The sequence below is a fragment of the Camellia sinensis genome, chromosome 4, assembly GCF_055761805.1.
Source record: "Camellia sinensis isolate YWXY chromosome 4, ASM5576180v1, whole genome shotgun sequence".
Lineage (NCBI taxonomy): Eukaryota > Viridiplantae > Streptophyta > Magnoliopsida > Ericales > Theaceae > Camellia > Camellia sinensis.
Window position 1 is genome coordinate 219,644,287 of NC_138964.1, and position 13,989 is coordinate 219,658,275.

The window sequence follows — 13,989 nt, forward strand, 5'->3', positions numbered from 1 at the left end:
CCTCTTCAATAATCTTTAATTCATATATATACTCTTCATATTTAATGTTCTGATCATCTGTTATATTCATATCTAATAAAGATTAATTAAATCTAACACATATAGTTCTATGCCAATCTCGAAAAAATACACAGGTGCCATATTTGTATGGATGAAATCCCTAATCCATAACTCTACAGTACATAATATCTATACATAATATCTTTACATAACATGATCAATGTTATCAATATTCTCTGTACATAATATCTTTACACTTGATAATATGATCAATGTTATTAATATTCTCTGTACATAATAGCTTTGTTCTTCTCTAATGAATATCAAATATTTCCTTGTAGGTCTTCAAAATAGATGTTCTAATATTGATATAATCAATAATACATGCTTTCAGAACTAAATGATATAAGTTCTTAACAATATCACCTGGAATATGCTCTGAAATATTGTTGATCGATGGATTTAATTGCCTCTAAGCGAGAATGATCGCCCCATCCTTCAAACGCTCTAGACACAATCTCTTCATACTTAGGCACGCCAGGTTCTTCCATCAAATAATATCATAGATCGTGATCTCTAGCTTATATAGACATAAGGATTTTTTTTTTTTTTTTTAAATGAGAACTTATAGAGCTTTCGTATACAAAATTGATAATTAAAAATAATTAAAATGAAATTATATCTTTTATGATAATCTTATCATGTGATATGTATGATAAAAATTATTTTATGAGATTAATAATGCCTTTATAATCTTATTGGTACAGGTTGAAAGTACAACTATAATGAATGCCATAAATTTTTAAAAATTTATAATTTTCAACTCAATTTGTTACAATAAAAAAAGAAAGGAGAGGTAAACTACATTTTTTAATCACATAGTTCGATTCAAATTTTACTGTAATTCATATTATTTTAATTTAAATAATTTAACTTTTTCTTTTTCATTCTAATTAAAAATATATTAAATTCAATTATAATGAGTTTATTGTCAAAATAAATTTCAATCATTCAATACTCATTATCAGTTTTCTCAATCAAGTAAATTTCAAAGAAAAAAAAATGATTCAAAATTAGTGTTTCACATGAAATGAAACTTTTACCTTGTAATAAAAACTTGAGTCATATCATAGATGGAGATTGACTTTTAGAACTTTCCAATTCGATCAGTGGAAAGCCAGAAAAAGAATTTACATTACCAGTGTATTTATGGAGCTAGAGCAACAAGACCAGACAAGATATAACTTTTTTTTAAGTGTGAAATCAAAAAAAAAAAAAAAGAAAAAGAAAAAAGCAACGTCATTAATACTCTCTCTTGTTCTATATATACACACTATATATCTTCATATTCCAATTCTCAACCAAAACAGCAAAAAAAAAAAAAAAAAAAAAAATCATCACTGAGAATTGAAAGATTTTCACAAACTCCAATCAAAATTACATGCATTTCTCAATACCCAACTCCCCAAATCTCTATGTCTCTATTTTTTCATCACTCTCTTCTCTGTCTCCCTCTCCGACCCCCGAATCTCCAAAGTCGGCCTCTTCTGCGGTGACACCACCCCATCTCTGCCGCAAAACGCCGCCTACATCCCAACCTTCGTTATAGAAATGGAATCACTCTCTCAACTCTTTTCCTCCAATCACTGGGCTTACTACGTTATCAATTCAATCATTTTCGGCCTATTCCAATGCTTCGAAGACCTCCCTCACACCGATTGTCTCCTCTGTTTCGCTACGAGTCGGACCCGAATCCCCCATTGTCTCCCCTCAATCTCAGCTCGAATCTACCTCGATGGCTGTTTTTTACGATATGAGAGCTTTGATTTCTTCAATCAAAGCGTCGATTCGGCTCAAGACACTGTGAATTGTGCTACTGATGTTGTGAGGGAGTTGGGTTTTGAGAGTAGGTTTGAGGAGGTGATTAGTGATGTGATTCAAGAAGCGGTGGTGAACGGAGGGTTTGCGGTGGGGAAAGAGAAAGGGGTTTATGGATTGGCGCAGTGTTGGAGGAGTGTAAGTAGTGGTGGGTGTAGAGACTGTTTGGAGAAGGCGGCGGGTGAGGTTAGAAGGTGTGTGCCTAGTAGGGAAGGCAGAGGGTTGAATGCTGGGTGTTATTTGAGGTATTCCACTGTGACGTTCTTCAATGGAGGTGAGAAATTGCAGAGAAGTTCTGGTTAGTGTGTGTGTGTCTCTCTCTCTATTTTTGAATTTGATCATGTGAGAATTTGTGAGTGAATGGAGTTTGATTTTAGTGTTTTTGTTATTGAATTCTTGTGTTTGAGGTTGTGACAATAGTTTGATAAAGAGAGGGAGAGAGAGCAAATGAATAATTCTGTATTTCTGTGTATATTTACAAAGAGATGTACACTCTCTTTATAGAGAGGAGAAGACAACATAGGATGCCAATTGAGGCACCAAAAGCATAAAGCAAGGGGACACTAATTATTAAAGCTAAACACTAACATATAATAATATACTAACAGCCCCCCTCAAACTCAAGGAGGATAGGTACTAACCAACTTGAGTTTGGAGAGAGTAACAAAACAGGAAAGTAAACTGATAAATAAAATAAAATAGGATAGGAGACACTGTATGGTTGTGTCAAATCGTTGTTGAAGACACGGTATGGTCGTGTCACACAGTTGGAGAAGACACTGTATGGTCGTGTCGGACCGTTGTAGCAGATAATGTCTGGACAGTTTACGAGGTCATGCCGGACCGATGTAGAAGCTAACCGGAATCAATGTCGAGACAGTTTACGGGGTCATGTCGGACCGTTGTAGGAGTTAATCGGAATCAATGTCGGGACAGTTTACAAGGTCATGCCGGACCGATATAGAAGCTAACCGGAATCAATGTTGGGACAGTTTACGGGGTCATGTCAGACCGATGTAGATGCTAACCGGAATCAATGTCGAGACAGTTTACGGGGTCATGCCGGACAGTTGTAGAAACTAACCGGAATCAATGTCGGGACAGTTTACGGGGTCATGCCGGACCGATGTAGTTGCTAACCGGAATCAATGTCGGGACAGTTTACGGGGTCATGTCGGACCGTTGTAGAAGCTATTGGTGGTGCACTAAGGATGCGACTTAGGGAATGCGCCATAGGGTGGCTTGAGTGGTTCCCATGGTGTATAACCATGCTCACCAGCTTGGGTGGTTCACATGGTGTATAACCATGCTCACCATGATATATGTATAACCCCCCCTCAAACTCAAATAGGTGTGAAGATAGAAACCTATTTGAGGTTGAAACAAAGGGATTCATAAAGTGGAGCAGAACGACTCAACATAGAGTGGAGATGTTAAAAAAAAAAAAAAATAGTAGAAAGGTTTTTTTTTTTTTTTGTGTGTGTGTGTGTAGAACGGTGAGTGGGGTGCCCTGATATGAATAATATAAGGGTGTTGTGCAAATCAGATGGCAAGAATGGTACAATTTTATTTTATTTTTGTTTTTTTAAAGAGGGGGAACACGCCCATGTGATAATAATAATAATAATAATAATAATGAGAATTTGCTCAGGATATTGTCCAGCGAAGTGATGGGAGATAGGAGGAGTGAGAGAGTTGAGTAATATATTATAATAAAAAGATATATATATATATATATATATGGGGCAGTGGATAAGATGTTGGGTCCATGGAGAGAGAGAGACTCAGGATCTACAGTCGGAACTGGTCACGATTTTACCGGAGTGGAATTTGTTTTTTTTTTTTTTTGGAATGATAAGTATGGTGATGATGAGTATGGTAAAAATAAAATAAAAGCAGTGGGGGGTTCAGAACCTGTCACCTGTGGGCTAGGATAGCGGATGATAAGATATTATGATGGGTTGGTATAATGCAAGTGTGTGTGTATCTGCGGGTGATAGGAGAGAGACACAATGGGGTTGGTGATGTAAAAGGGGTGAAAAGAAAAAAATAAAGAAATAAAAGAAGAAAAGTAAAATGAGTTTGAAAATAGAGAGAGTGTGTGTTTGGAACCGGATCTGGTTGTCAATGGCTTTGGGTGGGACTTGGCCGGAGAGTCCCATGCCGGGGACGGGGAACTCGGTGACGCGGCCGGAGTCGCAGATGACGCTAGGCCACGAGCATCGGCTGGGCTCGGAGAGGTTGGAAGGGATCTGCCAAGCGATCTTCGCGGAGGCGCAGGCGTGGCAGACTCGGGCAAGGGCGCATGAGGCCACTGCTGCGGCGCTGCAGGAGCGGCTTCAGCAAGTGATAATGAGCGACGACGGAGGGCTGCTGAGGAGCCCGCGCCATGGGCGGCGCGTGGTTGCGCGTTGGCTCTGACTCTTGAGACGATTCCAGCACCGGAGAAAAGAAAGCTGACGAGAAGTTTTCGTAGACGATGTCAAGAGAGCTAAAGCATTTGCTGCTGCTTCAATAGCCGCCTCAAGAATACGGCCTTGTTGATTTAGCTGTTGTGGTCTACTCAATGACTCATCACTCTTTGTTGAATGATGAGGTGGAATTGGAACATGAATCTTGGTTGGCGGGTGATTTACCATCAACACCCACAGGCCAATATGGAGCCTTAGTTGCAGCACTCAAACGTTGCAAAATTCCTTTATCTGCCTTCATGATAAGGATGCTAGTCTGTGTGTGTATGCTGTGTGTTGGTCTACTGACGGTTGCCAACTGGTGGGTTTGTGGCAACGGAGTGAAGGTATGTATAGAGGTCCGACGGGCGGCTAAGACGAGGCTGCCACCCGCTGGTGAAGCGGAATTACTAGGTTGTTAACCTAGCTCTGATAGCATATAACAATAGTTTGATAAAGAGAGGGAGAGAGAGCAAATGAATAATTCTGTATTTCTGTGTATATTTACAAAGAGATGTACACTCTCTTTATAGAGAGGAGAAAACAACATAGGATGCCAATTGAGGCACCGAAAGCATAAAGCAAAGGGACACTAATTATTAAAGCTAAACACTAACATATAATAATATACTAACAGAGGTAAAACTGCTTTTGGAAATTTGATTTTGGACCATGGTTGTGTGTTTTAATTGCTTATTTGGTCTTACTCTGTTCTTGAATTTTTTGTGTTCTTTTTTTCAAAATTTTGATTTCAAATGTTGCAAGTGTTGTTGCCACAATTGAGGAAAATTCGCCTTTGAGAGAGTTTGATTTCAAATCATGGTTTTGTGTTAATGGCTCGGGATCTTTTGTCTCTAATGCACTTCTATTTGCACGATTGTACCTTGATATTATTGTGTTACAAAATACTCATCACATTATGTAATTGAAAGTACATTAGAGAGGGGAAGTGAGTTTTTGGGATAAGGAGTCCCCACTTGTTTTAATTGTCATTCTGGTCTTTCTCGTTTGTTTCTTGAATGAATATATGTGAAGAGGATACCCTGCCTTTTTTTGGTACCTAAATTTGGTCACCAAAATATTATTATATATATACCCTCTTCTTTTTTTTTTTTGTTCTCTTTACTAAATATCTTATTATGAATAGGTTATTTAAAATTTAGGTAGCCTACTCTCAGCATGAACATAATTTACTTGCTTGCTTTGGTTATCATTTTTTTTTTTTTTTTTTTTTTTTCCAGGAGGTTCGGCTACAGGGGTCATTGTAACTATTGTTTTGGCAGCCACCGCCTTCTTCACGCTCTTATTCGTCGCCAGTTATGCATGCTATATGAGATTTTCAAGGATGAAAGAAGGTATAACCATCGATTACATGAAGACTCAACAAAAAGAAAAAGAAAAAGAAAAAGGAAAGAAACTACTGATAATCTGAAGTGAAATGATTTACTGCATTGTAATAGAACAAACTTTTTTTCTAGCATTTACACAGAAAGAAACAATCTCGGTCAGGTTTCTGCATCATTTAATGAGTCCAGCTTGAATTTCAAATATGAAATGCTTGAGAAGGCAACGGATTATTTTGATCTTTCAAGGAAAATAGGCCAAGGAGGAGCCGGATCTGTATTCAAGGGGACACTCCCGAATGGGGAAACTGTTGCAGTTAAGAGATTGTTTTTCAACACTAGGCAATGGGTAGATGAGTTCTTTAATGAGGTAAACTTGATTAAAGGAACTCGGCACAAGAACCTTGTCAAGCTCTTGGGTTGTAGCATTGAAGGCCCTGAGAGCCTCTTGGTTTACGAGTGCGCCCCAAACAAAAGCCTTGATCAGTTCCTTTTCGGTAATCATTTCATTTTTCATACACTCAAATTTCCAATTTACATTGAAATCTTGACAAGTCTTGATGAGAAAGTGACTTAATTGTGGTGATCATTCAGGTAAGGGCAAGGTTCAAAGCCTAAACTGGAAGCAGAGGCTTACTATAATAGTTGGAACAGCTGAGGGGCTTGAATATCTACATGGTGGGTCAGAAACAAGAATAATCCACAGGGACATCAAGAGCAACAATGTTCTGCTAGATGAGAATCTTGCTCCGAAGATTGCAGACTTCGGGCTTGCTCGGTGTTTCGGTGCTGATAAGACTTATCTTAACACTGGAATTGCAGGAACATTGTAAGTAAGATGTTTCCAATGAAAGCACAAAAATGGTATCATTTGATGTTATCATCCATTGTGTTCCCCATTTTTTCCCAGTTCGGTACATTTTATTGGAGTGTTTTTGTTTTTTTTTGAGTACATATATATTGGGAGTATGTGCTATTGGTACAATTTTCTGCTTACAAATTAGGTAATAAATGACTTGAATAAGCTGGAAAAAAAATTTTGATTCTGTGTTTTGATTATTGACTTTTAGCTTAGTGAAAAGTTGAATCAAATAGTCTAAACAAATTTCATTATGCATTCATGGGAAAATGCTTTTGATAAACAATGAATTTCTTTTGTTTGATGTTGTAGAGGTTATATGGCTCCTGAATATCTTGTTCGAGGACAGCTTACAGAGAAAGCAGAGAAAGCAGATGTCCATAGTTTTGGGGTGCTAGTTCTTGAGATTGTTTGTGGTTCAGATGCTGACTAACATAGAGTGTAAAATTCCTGAGCCTAAGCAACCTTCTTTTCTCACTTCCAGTGGGCTCAACCTTGCCAGCTCTGGTAGATCTTATGGCATAAACAGTTTAATATCGAATGCGTTGACGAAAATTAAAGGTTCCTATACCTCGACAGAGTCCTCAAGTTCGAACAAGACATTGAGAAGTGAGGAGTTAAAGCCGAAGTAAATTCAACCCTAAAAAGCTTCAAATTATGAACTATTTGGAGACAGAAAAATTGGATCCTCTATCCCTTTCTCCTTGCTCCAAATCCTCTCAGGTCGTTCTGGAATGTGATAGAGAGGAGAGATGATTCTCTGCCACGATTTGATAGCCAATTTTGTTGAAAGATGAAAATTTAAATTAGATAGTAGAGGGAGAGAAGATTGAGGAATCATAGTTGAAAGGACAAGTTCCCAAATATTTCTCACTCGGGAACTTTGAACATGCAAGGTTTTTGCAAGAGAGGCTGGTTTGGTCTTGTTTTCTGTTTACTATTTTCATTTTTCAAAAAATTTATCTGACAAACTTTCATCGGATTTAAAAAAAGAAAAAAAAAACAACTCAGTTTGTAGGAAAATAATCGAAAGCTATTTTCATTACTATATTAACAATAAAAAGGTCTCTCTCTCTTCATTTTCCCTTTTTGGATGCTGATTGATTACCATCCTTTTGTTGTCCTCTTGACTTTATGGTTATGAAAAATGTGGCAGACTCCCAAGTAAAACCGACCCCCAGTGAATCCCCCCTCCCAGTGTCACGTGGCACTGGGTGATTGGAAGGAAAAAAAAAAAATTTATTTTTGCCTACTGGGGGTCCTAGCACCATAACACCCTAGCACCACTGTTATGGTTATATCGAAATGTTAGGTGACTTGGGCGGTTGGCCGGACCTACTTGCTCAGTCACTCAAAATTTATATCATACTTTGCATATTTTATTTTTGATATTTTTCATAGTATTATAGGCTTCTTTTGGGAAAAGGGTCAGGTTGAGTTTGAGATTATTTTAGTTACAAAAAGACAAAATAAATTTTTTAATCTAATAAGATAAAATATCATATTCAACCCATAATTATTACATTCTTTCTCTCAAAAAAAGTTAAAAAAATCAAAAAGTCTTTCCTAAACAAGACTTTTTAACCCTAGACTAAAATAGTCAAAAAGTTAAAAAGTCAACTCACTTCCCAAATAAACCTGTATAGTTAGCTTTTCTTTTTTTTCTATAATACCTTTTCAATTATTTACAAATATTATCTTACTTTCTCAATTATAAATTCGTACATTTCAATCCATCAGCTATATGAGGTTTTTTCAAGGAAGTTGCAATTGACCCTATTCTTATTTTGGACTGGTATCAACTTTCAACTGATTATTATGGTGTTGAATTAATGATATAAAGTGAATTGTTGTTTTCTTTAATAAATATATGATGGACAGTCAGTGCAATTGTTGTTTCTTATCACTTTTTTCTTTGTCTGTCTTCTAGTTGTGATGTTATCATCTTAATTAATTAATTAATATATTTGATATATAGTCAAGCCACGTTGAAGCCCTTCCTAGCACATGATGAAATTGATCCGCATAAAGGCCTCCAAGTAAATTATTGATGAGATATTACAGACACACTGTATGAAAAGGGTTCAAGAACGTAATTGGGAAATTTGAAAATCTTCGAAGATCTTTTAAGAACAATTTCGAAATCTCTAGAAGATGATAAAATACTTAGATTTTTCAATAGTCTCAACTTAAGAACACAAGAGTAAAGGAGATGATGGAGATAAGAGATTGGGTGAAGAAAAAAGTAAAATAGTTAGAGAGAGAATAATGACAATGCTCTCCCATGGATCTCCCAATTTCACTCTCAAGGTTGCTAATGGAGAAGGGAAATTAGTTCTTTCTCAAAAGTTTTCTCTCCAAAATCCATCCCTTGTAAAGCTATGGGTGGGTGCTATGATGTAGGATGGAGCTCATGTGCAACGCACATGGGGAATATTCTTTCTAACCACCTTGTCCGAGAAGGTGACCTCTCCGAGGATGAGAAAAACCCTCGAAGAGGACATCAACCTCTCGGCGAACCCTTCTTCTTAGCCACACCTAACCAATGATCCCCAATCATCCCAAAAGGTCAGGGGTAGTCCCAGAGGACGTCCTGTCGCAGAAGGGTTAGGGGTAGTTCAAGAGAACGCCCTGCCACAAATATTGCCGAGTCTCAAGGACCCTCTAGATCGTGCCACCTCGATCCGGGTATAGGCTAGTTAAACCGAAGAGTGAATTTATCTCCGCTCACCGTCCTCGGAATCGGGTCCTTTGTTCAGACTCCATTACACCCATGGTTCTGGTATGTAGATCCCGGAACGCTCCGAGTCCACAAGTGTTCTAGGACTCATAAACGGAGCGACTTCTAGATTGCGTTTGAATCCGTTCGAAGCCAAGTGCTTCAGATCTCTAGGTTCGTGGATCCGAACCTTTTCGAGTCTAAGTGCCTCGGATCTCTAGGCTTGCTCAATACCCTTTCGAGTTCGGACCCGAATAAGTCTCTAAGTTCGTGGATCCGAACCCTTTTGAGGCTTAGAGCGATTCAGCCCGTTTGATGGCGATAAATCTGAGCCTACCAATCTTGGACTTGCGACAAATTCGGGCCTACCAACCTTGGACTATTGGACCTAATTAATTTAGTGGGCTCAAATTAGCTCCTCTTACATTTGTCCCTTGCGTGTATGAGAAATTTCGAATTCTCGAACATGCATATTATCACTTATGCAGCCATGCTGCACTTCATTCTCTCGAAAATATTTGTCCTCATATGACTTTTGGATAAGATTGCCAACTAATATTGATAAGAAAGAATCTTTTAGTCTTATGCCATGTTTGGCAAAGCCATGTTTGGCAAACACACGTTTATACCTTTGATTTATTCTCTCCAAAGAAAAAAAATCAAAATTTTAAATATTAATAATCCACCCAAGAATAACCAAGAATTAAATTCCTCCAGGAAATGATCAAGCCCATTTTTTTTTATTTCTTTCTCAAATATTTGAAACTACTAAAACCAATCAGGTTCTTTATATATATATATATATATATATTGAAGCTAGGACAAAATCCACCATTTTTGTCCTTTTTGGCAAATGTGAGCTCACTTTTTAAAATGTAATCAGCAAAAAAAAAAAAAAAAACTTTTTATTCTGAGAAGTCCAATCATCCAAACCCATTTTTGTTTTTCCCTCTAAAAAGTGGAAACCACTGTTCTTCTTTCTTCAGATTGAAAACCCGTAAACTGCTTGGGCCTTCTATATATGTATACTCAGATTTATTTATTTTTTTGGAGGAAATATTCAAGGAATTATACCTTTTTGTTTTTTTCTATTTTTATTTGCTCCAGATAACCATAAAATAAAGCCCACGTTTCTCCCCCCCTCTCTCTATATATCGTCAAAATATCTGAGGGATTATAGAATCATACCCCTTTTGAGGCCAAATAAAATTTGTCTTTATCCTTGTTTTGCAAAAATCACTATTTCCCCGCTCTCTCTCTCGCTGAACAGAGAGACCCAAACTTCATCTTCTTCAAAGAACAATATGTAATCTGTAACCCCACAGGGCCACCATCGCTTGCTTATTGCTCGTTGTGTAACTCCGGGCGCCGTCTTCGTCCACTCTATCCTGAATACAGTCAACTCACATGCACATTACTTACGCGACAATCACCGAAGACCACACAGACCACCGTCGTCGGCCTACGCGAGAGTCAGCAGCGGCACTGTTCTTTGCACGTGACCACACAACTCGCGCAGCTTGTGCGCTTCATGCCCAGCACCTGTGACATCGCTGCCTCTGTTAGATGCGACCTGCCAATGCCGACCACGTCACCCTTGCAACGCGTCGTTGGTCCGTCTAGCACCCTTCTCACATACTGCTTGTCTAAGCTATACGCACTGCTGCCGACTTGTCTTGGCTGTCCCTCAGGAGTTTAAATAGTAGCACACACCCTACTTTGACAAAAAGATCCCTTCTAATAGGCCACTGAGTCTCGAGGGCTGTTCTTCAAAAGTCTGAGTGGGAGAACAAACTCTACTTCAGCAAGAAAGATTCTTGACACTCTTTGAAAGTCTGAGTGGAAGAACACACTCTACTTTAGCAAGAAAGATCCTTGAAGCTCGCACTGATGGAAGCGAGATCTGTTCTTCGAAAATCTGAGTGGGAGTACACACTCTATTTCAACAAGAAAGATCCTCGAAGCTCGCGCTGATGGAAACGAGATTTGCTCTTCGAAAGTTTGAGTGGGAGCACACACTCTACTTCAACAAGAAAGATCCTCGAAACTCGCACTGATGGAAACGAGGTTTGTTTCTTGAAAGTCCAGATGGAAGCAAAGGTTGTTATTCGGAAGTCCGAGTGGGAACACACACTCTACTTCAACAAGAAAAACCCTCGAAGCTTGCATTGATGGAAGCAATGGCTGCTCTTCAGAGGTCCGAGTGGGAGTACATCCTACTTCGGTAACTAATGGAGGCTATCTCTCAGAAGTCCGAGTGGGAGTACACTTCTACTACGTCAAGAAAGGTCCTTGCAGGTTGGTAACCGAGTCTGCTATTCCTCTTTCTTCTTTGAGGGCCAACAAAAATTGAAAACTGTCTCAAGCAACATAACACAATGAAGATGCACAATATATATAGAGAAAATAAATTTCTTCATAACATAAGAAAGAAATATAGAACTTCTTGGATAATGCAGTAAATACAAATTGTAACTGTCATGGATAGACTTCTTCTACAAAATGTTGACATTTGCCCCTAGAGTTGTAAGGTCATTTGGAAAGCTTTCACCAGCTGCTCGGGTTGTAGCCATCATACACCATCATAACCACGTCTTCTAAGATATTCTGGGGCCCCTATTCTTTAAGTTCTAGCTCATCTGCTTCGACTTTCTTTCTAAAGGTCTTCTGAAGCGTCTGGCACTGTTCTGTAAGATGTCCTAGTGATCGGTGGAAAACACAATAATTAGGGCCCTCGCAATCCTTCTTTGGCAAAAGCCCTTCGATACGAGGCAACTTCAGTTCCCCATCTGCCACCCATTCTTTAACTAAGGCCTTCACCTCCTCAACACTACATGGAAAATGAGTGTCATCTTCGCAGTTTTTCCTCTTCTGACCTCTGAATTCCTCCCCTTGCGGCTTTCGGATGGATGATGCGGAAGCCACAGTGACAGAAGGTCCTCGGGACTTCTTGAAGCTGGTTTTATAACTAGTCTCAAACCCGATTTCCTGAGACTGAGGTATGTTGATGTTCTGAGATGCTTCAATTAGTGCCGAGAAAGTGGGTAACTTGTGATTAACAAGAAGCATTTTGTACCCGTTCAATGCCCCTTCAACACAGATTTGGATCAAGTAGCTTTCCTCTACAGCCTCATGACAGTCCACGGCTTTGTCTTGGAACCTTTTCACATATTCGAGAATGTCTTCACATTCCCGTTGCTTTTCCTTACACAGGGTGAGTATGGTCACTTTTTCAGCCACTTGAAAGAATTTGGTGTGGAATTTGTTGACCATCTCCTCCCAACTCCGAACAGAGTTTGGGGTCAAGTTAACGAACCAACTATATGCTCGGTCGGTGAGGGACTTGGAGAATTTTCTCAGCCGGAGGACGTGGTTCGAACCATGAATACCCAGAGTCTCGATGAACCGCACAACATGTTCTCAAGCATTTCCTTGTTTGCCATCGAATTTGATGAACTTCGGCACCGTGTACCCCCCAGGTATGGATAACTCAACATCTCGATAGGGTATGGTGGCTTGACATCCGGATTAGGCAAGGAGGGCAAAGTTTTCTTGCTCCGTTCTAGCTCGAACATAGCCTGGACATCTGCAAGGGTGAGAAATTGTTGAGGGAGAGAACTTGATGGTGGTATTTCCAGAACTTGGCTTGTAGACCCGAGGACTGAACTTGGAGCGACTTGGCCATTTGGGTGCTGAGAATTCATCATCAGTGAAGACGCATGACGATATTCGCCATCGACACCTATGGATATGCCATTTGGTGATGGGACGTTGTATTGGGTCCCATAAAGTTCATTGTACGCCACGGCTATACTGGGTTGGACTTGCAAACTTGGTGTCGGAGCCAAAGGAGACCCACTCGGTACATGAGTAGAATTTACAACGGTGGAACAAAATTAGGCATAGATGGAGCACCCTTTTGTAGAGAAATCTCTGTAGGCCTTCCTTGAACTTCCACATTTGCTGGAACACCATTCATCGCACCGGAAACTCCTCCAACCACCGATGGACCATGGCTCGATCCTTTGCGCTCCATCGGCCACAGGTTGGCCATGACTTGTTTCTCCTAGCACTTGATTTTGCACACCATTTTGTACAACTTCAGAGAGAATTTAGGATAGATGTTGATGGTTTTGACCATTTCCAACATTACCATGAAATTGTTGATGCTTGTCAGTGCTGACTTGACCTCCATTTGTTGCTGGTGGTGCGAAATTCGAACCCATCACCAACATGGTGTGGGTGAGATTTTGAAGGGTCGTGAGAATCTCTTGTTGAGTGTGTTAGAGTTCTTGAATGGCTTCAAGAATGAGAGGTGAGTCTTGAACTTGAGTCCTTTCATCACCACCATTGGAAGAGCCTTGTTGGTGAGTCTCATTATCTGCCATTTTTGTCGATGTTGTATGAGTTCCAGATCTCGTGGAGACCATTAACCAATCTGCCTCCCCAATGAAGTCGCCAAATGTATGAAAGGGTTCAAGAACGTCGTTGGAAAATTCGAAGATCTTCGAATATCCTTGAAGAACAACTTCGAAGTCTCTAGAAGATGATGAGAGCCTTAGATTCTTCAATAGTCTCAGCTTAAGAACACAAGAGTAAAGGAAATGATGGAGATAAGAGATTGGGTGAAGAAGAAGGCAAAATAGTTACAGAGAGAATAATGGCAAGGCTCTCCCATGGATCTCCCACTTTCACTCTCAAGGTTGATAATGGAGAAGGGAAATTAGTTCTTTCCAAAAG

General features: G+C 39.4%; 1 protein-coding gene across 1 annotated transcript; it reads left to right on the forward strand.

Annotated features, from left to right (window-relative positions):
* The first annotated feature begins 1,596 nt into the window (after positions 1 to 1,596).
* LOC114316319 (cysteine-rich receptor-like protein kinase 42) lies at positions 1,597 to 6,963 on the forward strand. The gene is made up of 5 exons (XM_082924126.1): positions 1,597 to 2,176; positions 5,516 to 5,683; positions 5,818 to 6,168; positions 6,266 to 6,500; positions 6,843 to 6,963. Exons 1-5 carry the CDS (start codon positions 1,612 to 1,614, stop codon positions 6,961 to 6,963), a joined length of 1,440 nt encoding a protein of 479 aa, XP_082780252.1. The 5' UTR covers positions 1,597 to 1,611.
* Positions 6,964 to 13,989: the final 7,026 nt, after the last annotated feature.

Bases quoted from the DNA above. Each gene is read 5' to 3' on its own strand.
- LOC114316319 (XM_082924126.1), top strand. From the start codon at position 1,612: ATGGAATCACTCTCTCAACTCTTTTCCTCCAATCACTGGGCTTACTAC. The intron at 2,177-5,515 runs GTTAGTGTGTGT...CAGCATGAACAT, and splicing joins GAAATTGCAGAGAAGTTCTG to AATTTACTTGCTTGCTTTGG. The intron at 6,501-6,842 runs GTAAGTAAGATG...TTGATGTTGTAG, and splicing joins ACTGGAATTGCAGGAACATT to AGGTTATATGGCTCCTGAAT.